Source organism: Odontesthes bonariensis, chromosome 7 (genome assembly GCF_027942865.1).
Source record: "Odontesthes bonariensis isolate fOdoBon6 chromosome 7, fOdoBon6.hap1, whole genome shotgun sequence".
Classification (NCBI taxonomy): Eukaryota; Metazoa; Chordata; class Actinopteri; order Atheriniformes; family Atherinopsidae; genus Odontesthes; species Odontesthes bonariensis.
In genome coordinates, this window is record NC_134512.1 from 29125948 (window position 1) to 29146299 (window position 20352).

Genomic DNA, 20352 nt, shown 5'->3' on the forward strand with positions numbered 1-20352 from the left:
TGTCAAGGTGGCATCAGTGACCTAAATCTTTTTGCCCCAACCTAACCGGCCCAACCAGTAAAGGTACCAGTGAGGAGCCAAATTTTTCTGTCTTACTTTTGTGGAAGACAAAAAAAGTTTGCTGCATACAGCCAAATGTGATACACATCAGACAAGATTTGCTAGAATCTATGATGTAAGACGACTGAAAAAGAAATGAGGCTTTTCTTGGCCGACGTGACCTACAAGCCCCTTTGTAGAGTGTATATATCAGATCTGTGGTGTTGTGATTGCAATCTAGAGTATATTTAATGTACAAGACGGAAATTCTAAATAAAACAAAGTAGTCATTCAAGCAGTGCTCATGAAAACAAAAAGAGCTAACGAAGCTAGAGCTCCTTTCTGGACGCACTTTGTGCAGGTGTAGAAGAGGACCGATGCTTCATTATTTGCATGGGAAAGGTGCAATGTAAGTCTTGTTTCTAATTTGATATTTCTTCTTTCATTTCTCTTTTGATTTACCTTTCTTCTCTCACTCCAACAACTCTTGCAATTTGTGATACAACAAATGATCAACTAGCTGATCCATGGGCCTGAAGCTCCGTTTCGTGTCATTTGCTAGATTCACTCCTTCTGATTGTTATGTGAGTGGTCGTTCTGAAAATAATCCAGTAATTATCTGTTTGGTCAGAAAGAAAACATTATCTCCAACTTCACAGTCGTGTCCAAAAATGGTTATTTCTGGCTTTAAAACTATGAAGACAGTGACAGTTGAAACCCCTTAAAGCAGCACTCCACAAACCATTTGGTGACATAACAGTGGCTGCGTCCACTTCTTATGTGGTAAAAATACAACGCATGCATTTAAGGATTTCCAGCAACCGCAGATGGTGGAAGGAGTGAGTGGACGGAAAAACATGATGAGTCGATTCATCTCTTTCAGGAAAGATAAACATTAAAGTCATATAAAACAAATAAATGGCCTAAGAAGTCAGTTATCAATCATTTTGCCACACAAGCTCATTTGCAATTGTTTCAAGATATCAAGAGTGACTCTGGTGATTAAAAATAGTTCTTAAAATAGCTTTTTTGTCCCATGATATTTGGCTCAAATGCGGCCATACATTCTTACAAATTCACGTAAACATCTTTGACATGTTATTGTACTGAGCCACCATCCTAAAAGTACCAGGTACAGGCTAGAGCCAACACAGAAAAATTGTATGACATCCTTCATCTTCTTTTCCTCCTCCTCCAGCCCAAAAATTTGTTTCCCAAATTTGGGCTTCAGTGAAGTTTCCCACATTTTCACATGAGAGACATATGTCTGTCTTGAAATCCAATATATCCTTAAAAAATTATCTCCTTTCTTTGTTATGTTCCAGAGCTTTGACGCAAAGATACAGCCAAAAATAGAGTGACATATGACACAACAGAGCAGCCCCCTGCCCCAAAAACATCAGCTGGGGGCACGTCTTTTCCCAAGAGGGTGTAATAAACTATCACCTCTGCTCTCAACAGTGTCCAAAGACAACATCGTGGACTCATTCCAGTCCCATACATGATAATTCAAGAGTTTTCAAGACAATAGTTTATCAACCATCTAAGAGTGGAAATTACTCTAAATGATACATAGAGCAGCGACAAATTTTGGCTGACCAACTTTTAAAAAAAAGAAGAATACGTCTTAAAGTGATGATGCTCCTGTGAGAAAAATGAAAAATACCAAGGGTGTAATCAGAGCTAATGGATGAGTTTGGTCTAAACATCAGAGGTAGCTCTTATCTGTGCAGCTGGAGGCATGCCCGCCTTTCCCTCCTCTTTGTGTGTATTAGTGATTTAAACAGACGGAGCGAGGGGGGCTTACATAGGGGCTTTGATGTCCTTTAATGAAACATCTGCACAATACAACACAGGGCGGGAGGTAGAAAGAAAAAGTGGAGCTACAGAGGAAAAAGGAAGCCTGACATGTGACCACGGTTTAATAGACTGAGTGAAGCGGGTTAAAACTCTTAATAACATTTCATGGTCAGTTTCCGCCATTTCATCTTAACATTTGGCACAAGACTGGTGGCTGGTAAATTTTAGATGCTGGAGTTACACACAATTAAAGACATGAGGTTTAGGGGTGGACAAGAGTGGGTTTCATCAGTGGATGCAACAGATTTTGTCCCTTTTAAAAGTCTTTTATTGGGTTCACAGAGTACAAACTCTTGGGCTGCGGCTTTCGGCACTGATTACATTACATGAAGCATATGGAAAACAGAATGAAAGTATCGCTTTGCTCCGCAAATGGCACAAATTACCTGGAGAGGTCTTTCCTTTTGTGTTTGACAAATTACACTGCACTGAATCGTGCAGGAACAAAATGTACCGAAATGAAACACTCGGAGACTGATAGCAACAAAACACACAGAGCCGACCACCAAGGACAGCAGGAGGTTCTAGGAGAGAGACAGGCAGATGATTTCAAAGAGTGATTGTAATACAAACACCAAAGGTCTGTCAGTAGATCTATTTACACGTACCTCCAAGAAAAACCCAAAAGAAAAGCACGCAGCATGTCCTTCCTTAGACTTATCTTCCAGGCTGCAAATTTTGACATCTAAAGTCACACAATGTTAGAATCCAGAAGGTATCTTGAGGAAGGTAAAATATATACAGGCTATATATACAGTTTACTGTGATACAGCATATTGTTATATATTAGTAGAGGCTCATGTTTCACTTCTACATGAGCCATTCTGCTTTTAATTTTTTGTCCATAATCCTCGAAATGAGTGTTTGTTTTCCCCCCCAAGGAATATAGTTTTGTACAAGTTGCATACGCCTACCACACTAGGCACCCATAATCCCATGCTAAAACAAATAGAATCAAAACTTAACTGAGAAGATAAGATGGTTTTATGTGTTACAAGACATAGCCTAACATGAGCAAAAATCCACCAACAGTGCTCTGGGAATTTCTGCTTTAAATCTACAGAGCAGTGCCTACAGTCTCAGAAACGTGAGGTCAGACAGCCCATATGTTCCATGTAGAAAATTGGAGGAATCAATCCTGGCTATTTACCAGGTGAAGTTGTACGGCTGTTTTGCATGTGCTGTGAAGAACTGATGAAACTAAAAGTTAGCACAGGCCAGGAGGAGAATTTCACATCTGAGTGAGCGCCTGCTAGCCGCTAGCCGTAACCGCTAGCACTAAGCCCAGTTGTGCAAACAGGTAGCTGGCATTATTCACTTTGGACTATGCAAAAAGCTACTAGCATGAAGGACTCTGCAGCAGTCAAAGGGAGTGCCTGCACAAAGCAGGGGCTTTGTCCCATGCAGGGATAGATTATCATATTTATTTATCTGCATTCACTAAAAGGAAAAAAAAAATATGTAGTTATACTCTATGGCCATTTTAAGGCCATGAGACTTTTTTTCATGGCAAAACCTATGTACAATTTAGTGGAATATATATTATAGCAGACTAACCACTGTTACACGATCATGATTGCTCTGGTGTTTGTTTCGGTTTCTGAGCCTTAGGTGGGGTGGAGCAGGTTCCAGGAAGTCCGGGGTGGAGTCTGGTCAGCTCCTGCTACACACCTGTTCTTCATCTGCCCTCATCAAGGCTTCCTCTTAAGGACCTGCAGGAGCAGCCAGACTTGGTCAGATTGTCTCACTATCATACCGTGGTAATTCGGCCGATTCCTATGCTCCCTTTGTGAAAGGATCTCCTTAGTATTGCCTAGTACCCTGCCTTGTTGTGTCTCCAGCCATCTTCTCCGTCGTTTTCCTTGCTCTGGCTTCCGAGACATCGCATTCCACGTGGACGCCACAACTATCCACCAGCCTCACCTACCTGCTTGCTCATTCCACTGTGGACTTAAGACCTCTGTACCACAGCCAGCTATAACGCCCCCCTCTGCTCGGACACCCACCTGGATTCAATAAGAGAAACTCAAACATTATCTGGATTTAGTCTGTCACTGGAACTTTCATTAATCATCTCCCTCTCTTCTCAGAGACTCCTGTGTTCCTGGATCATCCCTCTAGCTTCCCACATCACTTCCTATTTAATAAACCTCACTTACCTCAGCCTCTATTGTTGCAGCGTCTGCTCTTGGGTCCTTTTGTCAGTCGGCTAAGCATCAACCGTAACACAATGCTGCTAACTACAATGCTGTTTTCTCACTTATTCAAGTAGCAAGCCAGCCTCTACGTATGTATGAATATGGTAACAAGTGTCTTAATTTTTGCAACAAGTACATGACAGAGAAAATCGGCTGAAAATGAATCCGACCTTTGTGAATACCCCTGTGTTGTTGTTGTTTTTTTTGTTATCCATCATTGATATGGATCACAGGGATATAGTGTTGACTTCTGGTGATTTACTGATGATGGAAACATTATGATATTTTCCTTTAGTACAAGGAGCAATGCCAAGCTATATTGTATTTTCGGTTCAAATTAAAGTTTTTGTATTTGGGATTTTAAAACTGGGCTGCTACATAAACCTAAATTCTAAAAGTAAAAGTACACATTATGTCCAAAGCCCCCATGGAGTTGCTTCATTATATTATTGGTTTGCTGTTATTACTGCCTCGGTGATCAATCAGCATTTCAGTGGTTTAGCTGGCTATGTTGTATATCATCAAGAGACAAATTGTTGAATTGTTAAACAAGCTATATATTCATGAATATTAATCAGATAAACTGTAACTTTAATCTAAAGAGTAATAACTGCAGTTGGGAAAAAAAAGAGTTAAATGTGCGATAAGCAGTGTTTGGAAAAACCAAATTGATTCGGTAGTTTGTGGGACTACCCTTAGCAGCAACTTGAACTAATTGTTTTTCGTATGACGTTATCAGTCTTGCTTTGTTCTGGAGGAATTCTGATTGACTCATTAACAGCAAGGTGCACAGATCCCGTGGCCGCAAAATAAGCTCAAAATATCGTCTCTCCACTGCCATACTTGACAGTCGGTATGAGGTGTTTGTGGTAGTATGGTATAGAGGTAGCCTCAAATCAAGAATCAAGTGCATTTAATTAACAGCACCTGGCTGCTACTTGAATCAGTTTAAAAAGTTTCAGTCAGGATTCAGAGTGCATCATAGCACAGAAACAGCACTGGTGAAAGTCACCAATGATCTCCTCTTAGCCTCTGATAGCGGACTTGTGTCTGTGCTTGTCCTGTTGGATCTCAGTGCTGCATTTGATACAGTCGATTACATCATTCTATTACAAAGGCTTCAACATGTTATTGGGATTCAGCATTGGGCTGGTTTAAGTCATATTTATCTGATAGATACCAGTTTGTTCTTGTAAACGAAGAATCTTCCTCACAAACCAGAGTAAGTCATGGAGTTCCTCAGGGTTCTGTGCTTGGACCAATTCTTTTCACTTTATTCATGCATCCATTAGGTAACATCATTAGACAGCATGGGATAAATTTCCATTGATATGCTGATGATACTCAGCTGTACTTATCTATGAAACCAGATGAAACCAATCAGTTGGTCAGACTACAAGCATGTCTTAAAGACATAAAGACCTGGATGACTCAGAATTTTCTGCTCCTAAATTCAGACAAAACTGAAGTTGTTGCCTTTGAACCTGAGTGCTTCAAGGAGAAACTGTCTAGCTATTTAGTTACTCGGTATTTCCTTGGTTTCTGGTTCTACAGTGAGGAACCTTGAAGTTATTTTTGACCAGAATTTATCATTTGACGCACATATAAAACAGGTTTCTCCACCTTTGTAATATTGTTAAAATCAGGAACATCCTCTCTCAGAGTGATGCAGAAAAACTAGTCCATACATTTGTTACTGTAAGACTGGACTACTGTAATTCTTTATTATTGGGCTGTCCCACATATTCTCTGAATAGCCTTCAGCTGATCCAAAATACTGCAGCCAGACTTCTGATGAGAACTAACAGCAGAGATCATATTTCTCCCATTTTCAGAATGGAATTTAAGATTCTTCTCCTCACATATAAAGCTCTTAATGACCAAGCTCCATCATATCTTAAAGATGTCATTGTTAGATATTTTCCTAACAGAGCACTTTGCTCTCAAACTGCAGGTTTACTTGTGGTTTCCAGAGTTTCTAAAAGTAGAATGGGAGGCAGAGCCTTCAGTTATCAGGCCCCTCTCTTGTGGAATAAGCTGCCAGTGAATGTCCGGGAAGCAGACACCCTCCCTAACTTTAAGATTAGTTTTAAAAATTTCCTTTTTGATAAAGCTTATGTGTTCATATTCTGTATTTTACTAAATAATCTATGTTCCTAGTTTGTACTTTTCCACTCTGCTCATACAAACGCAATGTATGTCCAAGACTTTAAGATGACATAGCGGGACAAAATAACTGGGTCAGATAAATCGTCTCTATTAGGTCAGACAGGTCTGGTACATTAGATACACTCCTAAAACAACCCTCACACACACGTTGTTTATCTCATCCGAAGAACATGACGAAGACGGTGGATGGCCTGCTCATGTCACTGTCCAATTTTACTCTGTCGAGTGTAAGTACAACCTCTATGAGATAAAGCTGAACATGAATATAAAATGTTTCCGGATATCAGGGCTCGGGCTGACGGATTTCCTGCGGGAGCTCTGTCACTCCGAGTCCAGCGCTGCCGTGCTTTACATGTGACCAATAATAAATACTTTGTTTAGTTTAAGATTTCTCCAGCTTATTCTTGGGCTTCCAATGAAAGAATCGGGCTAACAAGCTTGTAGTTAGGGATGGCTCAGGTGACCCTGAAACATCCCATGGTTATACTGCTATAGGCCTAGACTGATGGGGGGCCTCATCTGTCACACCTTTCCTGACTTTGCTCTCTTTTTCCCCCGTTTAATTTCTCAAATGATATTATGTCCATTTGGCATTATTGTTGTCATTAACTTGTGTTTCCCTGTCTCAACAGGTATCCTTTGAACGGTGTTTGTTGTCCCTTCTTTTCTGTCATCTCAAACCCTGAGGCGGATGGCCACCCTTCCTGAGTCTGGTTCTGCCAGAGGTTTCTTCCTGTTCAAAGGGAGTCCTTCCTTTCCACAGTCGCCTCAGGCAGGCTCAGGACGGGAGATTGGACTAAAGAGAAGTCTCAGTGCAATCTGTTGGTTTTCTTGGCTCGGAAATAGTTTTTTTAATTGGCTTTGTGTGTATGAATAGGACTATTTTTTTAATTAAATTAATTGGATTTGATTGGCTCTCGCCCAATGACCGCCGGGATAGGCTCCACCCCCCCGCGACCTGACCGACGGATTAAACAGGTATAGAAAATGGATGGATGGACGGATTTGATTGGTTTTTATTACAATGAATTGGACTCAAATTGGCTTGAATTGGCCTATATCACTGAAGTGCCTTGAGATGACATTTGTTGTGATTTGGTGCTATATAAATAAATTGAATTGAATTGAATACTTGCCCTCTTAATTCATTTGGAAGCAATCAGAATGCACTTAATATTCTCGCTAACCACTTTTGCACAATGGGTGATTATTGTTGGGGAAGCACCCTACTGGGCTTGTGGGGATGATGTCTCCACACAGAGGATGATATAGTCTGTCACAATCTCAGTCATGGCATGAATGTTATTGATATTTGGGACCTCAAAGCAAAAATAAAATGTAATTTATTTTCTTTTGTCTGGAAAGAGAACTCAGACTGGTGATCTTAACGTCAGCGGCGAGAAAGATAGGTAGCAACCTCTACATAGTCCACATAGATAGGAAAAAAACTCAAACTCTTTATGTTTTAAAGATCTTATTGGATATTACATTAATTTCCACTGACAGTACCTTTCATTCACAAAACAAGTAGATGCAGCATGAAGAGTTATAAGCACGCCCCCTGGTGGGGAAATCATGGTAACAGCAGATAAACACAGGTCAGCAAATGTAGGTGTAGTTGGTGGTAGAAAATAAATGTTGATATTGGCAACGATTTATTAAAAGAGGAAAAGTCTTTTTCCTATATGACCACAGTTTCATTTGTTTTTCACACAATGACACTTTAGGCCTTGATTTAACCACAGAGGAGCTAAAGTTCAAACTCTCACATAGTACAGATCATTTGGTAAATTCACACAGTAGATGAACCTTTTCCGTTTAACAAAAGGAGAATGTTTGATGTTTATGACTGCCGTTCATCCTTATTATAAAGTCTTATATAATGACACACGAGGGATTTAATTCCAATGAAATGGTATCTGTTGCATTGTAATATGTTTACAACTGAGTTTGGGCAAAAAAATACCTTAAATGTGACATGTAATTAGTGCATAAAAAGGTAAAAGAACAAAGTTATTTCCACTAACAAAACTTCAACCACCAAAACTGTTTACATATAGCTTATAGGTAATATTTTTTGTCACGAAAAACGTGTCTTCTTTTTCTGTAGTTTTCCTTCCTCTTTCTCCGGAGCCACCGGAAGCGAGCTCTGTCCATTCTGTCCTGGGTGGCTGATGGGAATATCCGGTCGGGAAAAATCTCCTTCAGCTTACTCAAGAAAAACACCTCCACGTTTCGACCGGCGTGGGCCACCTCTGAGTCTGGCTGCATATCAAGGGGGAAAAAATGTACAAAATAAAAAACCTAGGGCAAGTTTTCCCTAAGAAGGACACTTTATTTCAATGCAATAAAATCTGACTGATGTTCTAGAATTTTTTTTGTTTTAAATGTTCACTTTTGAATACAAAAGCAAGGAGCAGATTTGGTAATATTAGAGGCACAACTTTGCTTTTGTCAGCCAACGTAAAAATGCTAAACTATGACAGCGAAGATGCATTAAATTAGCTAAACTGTTGATAATAAGAACTTGAATGAGGGCAACTGGAGTTCTCCTCTCATCCGAAAGGCTTCTTCAGTTCTGAATGATGTGGTGGGGCGTAACGACTTATAAGTAGAGAGGGTCATTACGGTCACATGTGTCACTGAAACTGACCAATAATGTGCATGTTGTTAGAGACATTATAACCTCTGAGTTGTCTACCTGCTGGGAAGGGTGAGTTGTGGTCACATGATCCAGGGTGTGAATGGTTGTGAAACTGCCCGAGGAGGAAGCTGATGCCTGAGATCACCTCCTCTGTTCAAAGATGTTTTTTTCCAGTTTAACAATAGATGGCTTCCTTGACTCCTCTCTCACACCATCTGTCTTCTCTGTCCAGAATTGTCCTCAGAAAAGTGTCCCTTTTCCTTGAGATGTAGGCGCACTGCTGAGTCTTGACCTGTAGAGGTGGCTCTTCTGTGTTGTGCCAAACCATCTTTGAACAGAGGAGGTGGTCTTGTGTATCACCTTCCCAGCACCTAAAATACAGCATTGTCTCTCCTCCCCAGGTAGTTTCACAACCATTCACACGTTGGATCTTGTGACTAATACTCACCCTTTTAGACAGGCAGACAACTCAGAGGTTATAATGTCTCCATCGACATGCACATCGGTCAGCGGGGTTCGGTGACACATGTGACTGTAACGACCCTCTCTGCTTATAAGATGATACTCCCCACTACCTCATTCAGAATTGAAGAAGCCTTTCGTACGATAGGTGAAATGTCCTCAAGATCCAAAAAGAAGTCCAGCTTCCCTTATTCAAGCTCTCATGATCACCATGACCTGGATGACTGAGGATCTTCATCAACATAGCTAAACTGTTAGAATGCTGAAGTTAGCAATTGTTATAATCTTCGAGTACTGCTGCATTTCAATCTAAATGTTCTATGTAAGGGCAAAAACAGTCGACTTGTGTTAGCCTGCAAAATCAAAGCCAATTTAAATTTAATATTTACTGCCACACAGAAACAACGCCAGTCAGGTTGTTTATAAGGATGTCGGCGTGGAAAGTAGGTCCTCTTGTTGTTAAATAAGGAATTTATCCCCACAGAATTCAGAATCCACCATCCTCATGAAAACTTACATAATTGAAAAGAGCGCAGTTCTTGAACATCAGCAGAACGTCATCGACAAACTGCTCGGCTGTGAAGTAATGGAGAGTGTTGCTCTTATCCAGTTTCCTGCGGATCACTGATAGGTCGATGGGCCTCTTGATGATCTGGTAGTAGTTTCGGGCCTGGAGCACATTCACAGTGTTTCTATTTTAACATAGGGTTTTATAATGAAAGTGAAGTAGAGCATTTTACAGACAAGCCCAGAGAGTAACCCACTCAGGTAGGTAGTGACAACAAGTACAACTGTGATGTTATGTTGTTTTTGCCCTGCAGAGTTTAAAAATCAATCAAATTTTTAGATAATTGACCCACAGCTAGGTTCTGTAATCATACTGTATACATGCGTTGTATTTCCCCACATTGTCATGCTGATATCTGTGTGTTACAATCCTGCCAAGGAGATTTATATCAGATATGATTATACAGATTGTTTTTCGATTCATCTGTTGGACTGACCAGAGGGCTGACAGGTTCATGGAACGGAGCGCTGAGTGCATGACAGTACAACAGTAGAGACAACTTCTCACACCTCTGCAGAGAACAAAACAAAGGGAAGTGAGTGAGCTGAACATGGTCAACTTCACGGCAAAACTTCTCACGAGAGGAGGTCAGAGTTAGAAAGAAGCTGGAGTTGTTATTCTCTTTAAACAGCTAAATAGAAGCACACTGCTGATTCTGCACCACAGCTCACCCTCTGGTCCTGGTTAGACAGCGTGTAAGGCACTTTGACTGCCCCACAGGAGTGCATGTTCTCACAGTCATAGCCCTCCACAGGCTCTCGATCAGTTCTGCACAGCGTACACACCCAATCACCTCTGTAACACAAACAAAACCTCTAGCGTTGTATACTCTGGATATGAGAAAAAGATAGATAGATATACTTATTTCAGATGCCTGCACCCACAATGACTTACTGTCACTGTAAAACACATTAACACATTGAAACTTGATAGAAATATGTCACTTCTGGGACAGACATTCATTGAGTTGACACACTGTTGACATCATAAAGGTGTCTGTACAGCTGCTAAAAGCACAAAGCCTACTTACAGTGGGAATCTGACCAGAGTAGGTACATGACAGGTCAGGTGGTAGACTTTAGGGCAGCGGTCACAGCAGAGCAGATCTCCTCCATTCAGACAAACAGCACAAAAATCCTCACTCTCCATGTTCTCAGTCTCTGCTCCAGCTTCAGGCTGCTGCTCCAGTGAGCAGCAAAGATCCGATCTTTGATCTTCACTGTGGTTCATTTGAAGAACATCGCCTTCACATTTAGCGCCAGAGTCGTCCTCCAGCTGCAGGCATCGATCCTGCTCTGCTTCTGCTTCTGCTTCTGCTTCTGCTTCTGCTTCTGCTTCTGCTTCTGCTTCTGCTTCTGCTTCTGCTTCTGCTTCTGCCTCTGCCTCTGCCTCTGCCTCTGCCTCTGCCTCTGCCTCTGCCTCTGCCTCTGCCTCTGGATCTGCTTCTGCTTCTGTCTCTGCTTCTGCTTCTGCTTCTGCTTCTGCTTCTGCTTCTGCTTCTGCTTCTGCTTCTGCCTCTGCCTCTGCCTCTGCTTCTGCTTCTGCTTCTGCTTCTGCTTCTGCTTCTGCTTCTGCTTCTGCTTCTGCTTCTGCTTCTGCTTCTGCTTCTGCTTCTGCTTCTGCCTCTGGATCTGATTCGATCACCACGGCCTGCTCTGGATCTGGATCCAAATAAAATGTTCCTGAATCGCTTTTCCCATCATCAGATCCAGAGTCACACAGGATAAATGGCTGATCTGGGTTAGATTCACAGTCAAAGCCTGAGTCCTGCTCTGGTTCTCCATGCGAGGAGCTGTCAGGACAGTAGGGTTCAGTCCAGGACGTTGGTGTTGTTTCTGTTTGATCAGCCCAATCTGCTGGCTCAGACTTGATAGATTCTTCTCTTATCTCTAAAATATCTTCCTCGTTTTGACTGAATCCATTCTGCAGGTGAAGAGAAGAGTAAAACAGTCACTAAAAAGCAGCTCAAGCTTTTCTTTGTCTCACACGACAGAATCCTGGCCTTCGTATCTGTACCTGTTGAGGACAACTTAGAGACGCATGGTGGAGCTCAGCTTCTGCTTGGCATGGCAGTCGTACCAGAGAGACTACAGGCTGCAGAGATGATAAGGACACAGACTGGAAGTTCAGACGCTCCAGGCTCACTATAGCTATGCAGGAATTACCCAGAATCCTCTGGGCCTCTGGGTGAATCCTGCAGAAATGAAACAAGGCTACATGGTCTTCCTGTCGGCTCTGCAGATCAACGGTGAGTTATGTAAAGATCAAATATTAGCACCATTTCTGATAAGTGGAAAATAGCTCAGGTTAGATACAAAATTTTAAAAAATTCACACAATGTCTAAAGATTCTAAAGGGATATTTCTGTGTTTTTTTAATTGGGGTTGTGTGGAGTACCTATGAGTGTCGAACCTGCAGTGGAAAGCAGTCAGAGCTCCAACTGTGTGGAGAATCTGAAGGTTTTTCTGAAGGGGTGAGCCAAACTAGTCTGTCTCGCCCATCAGGATTTGTTCCTGACCATCCAAACTGAGGCCACTTCCAAAACACCCCACTTAAAAAATATATATATATAGCCCTTTAAGTGATTTCAGACGAGGTAGAGCTAGCTGAAACAGGGAAAAGTGAGTCTGAAAGTTAAAAAATACACAGATATACAACAAATTTGGGGATTTTAAGCCACAGATGTGATGGAAATATAGGCACTCTGCTGCCATCTGTTGTCCATAGTTCACCCTTTTTTTTATCCTCTGTTACTGCAATGAACAGCTTGTCCAGCTCAAAAAGTGCCACAATCTGCAATTTATTGTGCAAAAAAAAGTATCTAAATATTCTGCCTTAATTAGTGACTGAAGCGAGTCGTCTCCTACAGCTTCTTGTGATTTCTAAGCTGAGCCAATCACCTTCTTGCTCCACATAACATGAACAGACATGACTGTGTACTCTTCTCATTTAACTCACAGCAGTAAAGAAAATACGCACATTTTCCAAAGTGTCAAAATGTTCCTTTACAAATGACGTCTTGTTATCAGAACAACTCACCAGTGTTGCTCCATATTTTACCTGATTCTCTTCAGAAGAGCTTTCACACTTCTGTCAGTGTGCCTTTCCCACTTCTGAGGGGGAGAGTCAGTTCGGGTTTTCCCGTCGCAAGACCAGTTTGCCTCCTTTTCCATCTTACAGAATTCAGGACTGCTGAGCTGGGGTTTCTAAAAATGAGATTTAGAACTGTTACTATCACTCCAGTCTACAGATTGTTTAGCACTAACTCGTCTCTCATTTTTTAGCTGTTGTGATAACCCTTCCTTTGACCAACAATGCTTTCTTCAACGCTGTACATGTGTATTACGTGTTCTGCTGGGGAAGTTGACTCCTCTGTTGTGGATGCCAGACTTGGACGAGTCTCAGGTGACATGGCCTCCAGTGCCAGCCGCACTCTACACTTGACTCCCAGTGGCAACAGGGTGGCTCGCCTTTGTGGAAAGTTGCCATGGTGTCTGTGAGTCAAGTCTGCCATCTCCAGGAGATTGGCCTCTTGGGATGACAAAACAAGAGAAAAAACACAGAAGATGCGGGTTTGAGATCCCCAATGTTCACTTTGTACTTTATGGTAAAATGGCTAAATCAAGACAAACAGAAAACCACCAGACACAGGAAGACTTAGTCCAATTCACATTTAAAAGCACATTTTCACCCAGAAACCTCAAATGAATGAAGATAAAACACATAGCTTGAAGGACAATTATCATCTAAACATTATGTTCTTTTAAGAATCTGATTAATCACCTGAGTGTGAACCAAACCAGTCGAAAACCAAGGTGTCAGCTTCAGAAGTCCTGTTGAACGTGTCCTCAGGTGGATGCGAGCTGAGGAGGAGAGGAACAGAAGTGCTGCATGTGTCCAGTATCAAGGGGGACACAAATGATTTGATTGGTGGAGAGCTGATTCAGCCTTCGCCCCTTGACATTTCACTGCTGTTCACTGAGTCACAACAAGCAAATGCTTGCATCTAACATGTTTCAAACATGATGCTTTACATATCAGTGGTGGAAGATTGTACTGGATAATCTAGCCGGACTTTTTAGCATTTTTTTTTAAAGTGGTCTTCAACAGTAGTTCTCCAGGCTTCCTGGTGGTCTTTCTTTGGACTTTGGCTGCTTTTTCACTAATATTCAGTCCCGTTTTTGGGCCTGACCATTTCCATCTTGTTCAGCCTCTTAACACTGACCTATGAAAGAGTCAAGGGATGAACTAGTGTAATAACTACACAGACAAATTAGCAAAGAAGCAGTTTTCAATTGTTACTAGCAGCCTGTTACAAAGGCACATAATTTGTTCCCGTTTCTTTAGTTGCATTTACATCAATTCCAAAGGTTGATAATATAAAGCTTTTTGCAGGGACAGGGGGACTCCCTAAGAGCTACTACCAGTAACTGAAAACGTCTCCTCAACAGTTTCACAAAACACCGTGATCAGATCGCATGGCGTTGTTACGGCTCAGACCCCAGGGGGTTAAGAAATGGAGAAAAAGATACAGTAAAGACCTGACACAGGACCTGAAAGATGCATCTGGCCCTTCAGTTGACCCATCTACTGTTCGCTGAAGCCTCATCAGAAATGGTCTCCATGGAAGGGTGGCTGTCAAGAAGCCGTTCTTAAGGAAGGGGAAACAAGGAGAAAAGGTTGAGGTATCCCAAATGACTCAAGAAATGGACTGAGAAGCACTGGCAACAGGTCTTATGGAGGGATTAATCCTCCCCAGAACCCAGACCTCAACATTACTGAAGCAGTGTGGGATCATCTATACAGAGAACAGAACAAATGGCAACCGACATCCAAAGAAGAGCTTCAAGAAGCCTGGAGAACCTTTCCTGGATACTACTTAAAGTAATGACAAGGAAGCTTGTTCAGGCTCATTAGAATTGCACAAATTCTGTTTTTTCCTCTACATACTAGATTTCCATTTATATTTCAGTACATTGCTGCACCTATACATATAGGGGTGCCTTGAGACTTGCTATGTTTTAATTATATCTGACTCGAGCTACTATTTTATTAACATTTTGTTAGTTACCCCAGAATTAATAAGGCTCAGTGACCTTTGCGATATCGGGAGAAAAACATTGTCTTATCTTTTTAAGTGTCTAACAATAATTGCACTCAACCCATCTGAGATGGAGGGGAAACGTCTCTTTGACAGATCAAGTTGTGAACCTCCGAAGCCTGACAAAGGCCCAATCTACACACAACTTTTTGAAAGAGACCAAAAGCCAAAAATCTGTGTGACAGCTGGTTTAATCTGTAACAATGCACCGCATTTAATCAGTGACTGAGAGAGAACTCTGATCTTCTACATAAAAGTAACAAAATAACACTTTAATACACTCTTACTAGGACAAGTCCTTTATTTAAAAGTACTTTAAAATGTGGCTGTTATACCCTGATACCATGTGGCTATATTTTTATTAACAGTACTTAAGCAGCATTTTGTTGTTGTGGCTGACTTTCCCCTCTAACATCAATAGTGTAACATTATTGACAGGTTATATTCACAAAACTGTGTCAAAATTTTAGGTTCATTGCGTTTCCTTCTTAATAAATCTTGAGGTACCAAGTAGTTTTAGCTCATAAACAAGCAAAATAAAAAAAGTTAAATGTCTAGAATTGTGGAAAAACAGGTAAACTATCATGAAATGAACATACCATAATTACCACAATCTTAAACATAAAAAATAATGTCCAAAATCCATGAGCGATGAATTTGAAAAGAAGTTTCCTTTACAAGTCTGATGCTGTTGAACACCAGTGAAGCTGCAACAACCTGCTGCTGATGTGGCAGTTGGAGGATGAAGAAGATTTGGGACAAAAAAAGTTCCCTCTCTTTAATCCCGACCAATCACAAGTTACACCCTGTAAATTCACTCTAACTTTGAATAACAGACCTACCTTATGTAAATGAACTCCTGCTGAAGTGCTATCGGAGCAGGCTGATAGTCTGACATATAAAACTACAGTGTAAACTAACCATAAAGTCTATGGACATGGATTAAACATCACTGTGTTTATGCTCACGTTTCATCTACAGCGTGGGAATGAAATGTTGATATTTTGCTGAAGGACTTTAGTGGGGGTTTTTTCGTCTGCCATCTCTAAAACACAGTGTAGTATTCCAATGTATTCAGCGATTTACTGCACAGAAATCGATGACGGGCTTCATGAAATAACTAAGTTTCAGGAAATCTTCACTGCTGCACCTACTCAGTGTGAAAGTGGAAATCTAAACAAACAATAAAAAAGATAGTATGCATCCTGATCACTGTAAACATGTTAAAACTGACGTGAATGGCTGGGAAAAAACGCTAAGCAATGATATGATGCAGAAAAGATATCATTTTCAAATGATTTTAACCACAGATGACCGGGTTTCTATTGTCAAATCTTGTGTGGCGGTGCGGTTGCCGTGTTTTTTATATCAAGCAGGCTGTTGATCATTTCAGTATAAATTATTGAATGAAAATTGCATTATTGTTTTAAGTTGTTCCATATTGTTCTATGCTGATAAAGCAGTAAGGATTATAGAAGACAATAAAGTAAAAAAAAAAAAAAAAAAAAAAAAAGAGTTAAGTAATCCAGCATGGGAACTAACACAAGAGTGTAACAGGTATACGATTATGAAATCATTTTATAAAGGTGCCTTTACAGCAAAAAGAAAAGAAAAGTCAGGTTTTGTGAGTTAAAGGCTAAACCATGACAGTTCAAATGTAGAAAAACTTGTTGATCCAGGTTAAACATCAAGACTGTTTAACTCTAAATAAGTTATAACCAATTGTAACATTTGTACAGTCAGAGAGATATTTGATTTTTTTTTTTTTTTTCAAACCCGTCAGTCACTAACGTAGAAATAGCCTTGATATGTCTGCCATTTTGATGTAAACGTGCAGGTAGCTGTTCAGTGTAAAATTCACTTTCTATCAATTTCCGTCATCTATCAGCAGGGGGCGCTGTGGGCATTTAGGCACATTGTAGTGAACCCAAATCTCGCACATAACCGCGTTGTTTCCAAGTCCCGTTCCTCTTTCAACTCGCCTCCAAGATGGTAAGTGACAATCGAATACCGGGGTATAAAAATCTACTCCCATCCTACTCTGTTGTGACCAAATGAATACTTATATCCTAGTATATTATTGCAGAGTGATCAATTACGAGCTATTGTAGAGTGTTATTGCCACGATTTATTTAAAATATGGATATTTCAAGCGGTTGACTTTGTGCTAGCTGGTTGTGTTGGACCTCGGCTGTAGTCGTGAACCAGAAGCTTGTCCATACTGTAGCTCATATTTGACAAAGCGAACTTCGTTTTTATTCGTCTGATTTCGGTTAGATTGAAAACTGTCCGGAACAGTCCTAATTAGAGGTGCTTTGTTAACGTTTGAAATCGCCTGCCTGGTAATGGGTTGAGTTTCCATTAGCTTCCGAAATGCTAGGTAGCGTGCAAGTATAGTGTGGTTCGGCTTAATCATAAAGACAAGTGTGTTTGTTTGTTTTTTTTTGCGTGTCCACTTTTCACCATTAGCATGGTTTACTTCTAATATTTAAACTGTTAAGCCCACTATCTTTGATAACAGATGCCATTTTGTTAGCTGGTTTCATTAGCTGTGATGGAGATGTAGAGAAAATTGTGATTAATTTGTAATCGTCACCAAACTTTTCACGACAGCCAACCAAGGGGTCAAAGACCAGGAAGCTCCGAGGGCACGTCAGCCACGGACACGGTCGTATTGGTGAGTAGAAACGCACAATGCTCCTGACCCGACGGTGGTTTTCATCAGCAGAGTTTTTAGTCGGTAAGATTATGCAGATGCCATCAATGGGAACTTGTGCACTCCACAGGCAAGCACAGAAAGCATCCTGGAGGTCGTGGTAATGCTGGTGGTCTGCATCACCACAGAATCAACTTCGACAAATAGTAAGTGCTTTGTAATAGTGCTGAGATGCTGGTGTTCTCCACACTGTAAGCCAGGGGGGGGCTTACATACTCCTGTGTTAAAGCAAGAACTGCTTATAAAGGGTATTTAGTATAGTAATGATTCTTTGATCACGTTACATTAGAAAATGCTGGTTGTCCATCTCCACTGTTATTTATGTTTAGACCAAGTACGTGTGGACATTTCTATTTGTATTGTCTTATCAACAACTAGATAATGTTGTTCCTTTTATGAGTAAATGCACAACTTTCTAACTAATGCTTGCCGTTTCTGTAGAGACTAGAGTCTCATCTTGACACGTATCATTGTCTCGGTGTGCTAGAGTCCTCTTAGAGTGAAGACTGATCCTATTCACCGACTGGTCTTGCACTGTAGTCCAGTCACCCACATGGGCAGTTACAAACTGTTTGGAAAGATGGAATCTGGGAGTCTTTGACTCTTTTTAAACGACATGTTCATTAATGTTAAAAGCTTGTGCTGATGCGTCACTTTCATTGAGTAGATTTAATTGTTCGGTCAGTTCGTTGTTGTTGTTTTTTCGCTTTCGCCCGGGTTACATTTTAATTTGGGTTTGTCCCCAGCCATCCAGGCTACTTCGGTAAGGTGGGTATGAGACATTACCACCTCAAGAAGAACACGTCCTACTGCCCCACCATCAACCTGGACAAGCTGTGGACGCTGGTGAGCGAGCAGACCCGGCTCAACTACAGCAAGAAGCCAGAAGGCCCTGCCCCCATCATCGATGCCGTGCGCGCTGTAAGTGCTAACTAATGTAGAAGTAATGTTTGCACCTTTAAAATCTTTACTACATCAGTCAGACGGAACATGATCATCACTCGATGCGTTTTTATATCCATCGTTGCGCTGAATAAGGGAACCGCTGCTTTCTTTTAAATGCATCAAGATGGACTGCTGCTGATCATTTTGCAGCAGACTTGTTATGACTTTGTAATTCACCAGCTTCAGACCCAGCACAGCTGAAAAGCTTAATATAGGGTTAGGTGTGTGATGAGATAAGACACCATTTAAGAGGTGGTAGACAAATAGTTTTATTTTTATTAATTGCTGCTCACTGATTGAGAGTAGCATCTCAGCCATCCACTTCAGTTCTCAAATAGGATTCCTACGCTCATTGACTGTAATAAATAAACCTTCACCTTAAAGTGTTTTTTTTTTTAGTTTGTTTTGTCTATTCAAATTGCACGTTTTAACGATCCCCTGCTAACTAGGTTGAACAAATTTTGATCTGCACGTGCTGCGTTGCTACGATAAATGTTAAAGTTTGGCACTATTTCTCAAGTATTTATTAGTGTGAAATGACATGAGGTCTGCACAGTTTGTCATGATTTGAGCTGGAGTGCTGCTGTGTAATAACTGAACTGGCATGGAGGCATGTGAATTCCTCATGTGGTCTATATGAAGCATTCCTAACAAATGTAGCCAGACTCAATGGGAGTGTTAACGAGCTGATTTACTTATTGGTTTGTAAATTGATCATGAAGTAACCTCTGTGCTAGATGAAATTTACTCCATGTGTTGTATTCAAACCTGTTATTTCCCATATTAATCCAAATAGTTATGAATTGTGATCACTTCTTTGATTTGATAAATAGTTCTTTGAATTTTTATTAGAGGAGTTCAACCATTTCAGTTCCACGCCCAGTTATTTCTGAGTTTCCTATTTTCAGTTCAGCAGCGTCGTTGCTTCAGCTGTTTTAATATTTCCTTTGATGTTTATGCATTGAAGGATTGAGTGTAGGTGTCCAGATTAATTCATACTCTCTTACCTTTTCCTGTGCAGGGCTACTACAAAGTCCTGGGCAAAGGAAAGCTGCCCAAGCAGCCTGTGATCGTCAAGGCCAAGTTCTTCAGCCGGCAGGCCGAGGAGAAGATCAAGGCAGCGGGAGGAGCCTGTGTGCTGATGGCATAACGTTCCTGTCAGTGTTTTTGAAAAAAATAAACTGTATAAATGGGAACTACACTTGTCGTGTCTGATTTTAGGCAACGCACCAATCGAGCTGTGCTGCCCATTAAACAGCTCCTGCTGCATAAGCTTGTTTCAGTTTGTTTAATGAGGCCACTTCCTTAAGATTAAGGTGACTTCACAGCTGATTCCAAGCAGAGGATGGGGTGTACTTAAATATGAATAAGGATATTCCAATGTTTGAGTGCAAGAGGACAAAGAAAGCGGTGTGTGAGGGCCTGAAGGTTTGCGTGGAACCTCGGTGCTCTATGGTAGACGGTATCTAGAGCTTGTAAGCATTGCAAAGGAGCATGCATAGAAATGACATCACCATACGCAAGTAAAGGCATAAAAGTAGCAGCAACAAGTTGCATTGACAGAAAAACAGTTTTAACTCCAAGGTATTTGTATTAGCATACAGATTGAATCTCATGGCCCTGAATGATGAGAATAGGAGGAAAGTTTAG

The 20352-nt window shown here is 41.0% G+C and overlaps 2 protein-coding genes and 1 non-coding gene across 3 annotated transcripts; 2 read left to right on the forward strand and 1 right to left on the reverse strand.

Moving 5' to 3' along the window:
- Positions 1-7749: 7749 nt before the first annotated feature.
- On the reverse strand, positions 7750-13853 carry LOC142384768 (uncharacterized). Its single transcript, XM_075471074.1, has 9 exons — positions 13724-13853; positions 13287-13471; positions 13001-13146; positions 11957-12134; positions 10971-11863; positions 10612-10735; positions 10377-10451; positions 9890-10042; positions 7750-8531 (listed from the first exon to the last, which is right to left on the reverse strand). Exons 2-9 carry the CDS (start codon positions 13452-13454, stop codon positions 8328-8330), a joined length of 1941 nt encoding a protein of 646 aa, XP_075327189.1. The 5' UTR covers positions 13455-13471; positions 13724-13853; the 3' UTR covers positions 7750-8327.
- Positions 13854-16993: 3140 nt separating this feature from the next.
- Positions 16994-19898, forward strand: rpl27a (ribosomal protein L27a). The gene is made up of 5 exons (XM_075470481.1): positions 16994-17033; positions 17655-17718; positions 17828-17903; positions 18504-18678; positions 19724-19898. The coding sequence occupies exons 1-5, from the start codon at positions 17031-17033 to the stop codon at positions 19850-19852; spliced, it is 447 nt and encodes a 148-aa protein (XP_075326596.1). The 5' UTR covers positions 16994-17030; the 3' UTR covers positions 19853-19898.
- Positions 18195-18326, forward strand: LOC142384948 (small nucleolar RNA SNORA3/SNORA45 family). Its single transcript, XR_012770136.1, has one exon. It is a non-coding gene; the product is annotated as a small nucleolar RNA SNORA3/SNORA45 family (small nucleolar RNA).
- Positions 19899-20352: the final 454 nt, after the last annotated feature.

Coding starts and splice junctions, on each gene's coding strand:
- rpl27a (XM_075470481.1), top strand. Junction 17,904..18,503: donor AGAATCAACTTCGACAAATA/GTAAGTGCTTTG, acceptor GTTTGTCCCCAG/CCATCCAGGCTACTTCGGTA. Junction 18,679..19,723: donor TCATCGATGCCGTGCGCGCT/GTAAGTGCTAAC, acceptor TTTCCTGTGCAG/GGCTACTACAAAGTCCTGGG.
- LOC142384768 (XM_075471074.1), bottom strand. CDS start 13,454: ATGGCAGACTTGACTCACAGACACCATGGCAACTTTCCACAAAGGCGA. Junction 12,135..13,000: donor GCTCTTCTGAAGAGAATCAG/GTAAAATATGGA, acceptor TCATTTCTGCAG/GATTCACCCAGAGGCCCAGA. Junction 10,736..10,970: donor ACTCTGGTCAGATTCCCACT/GTAAGTAGGCTT, acceptor TTTGTGTTACAG/AGGTGATTGGGTGTGTACGC.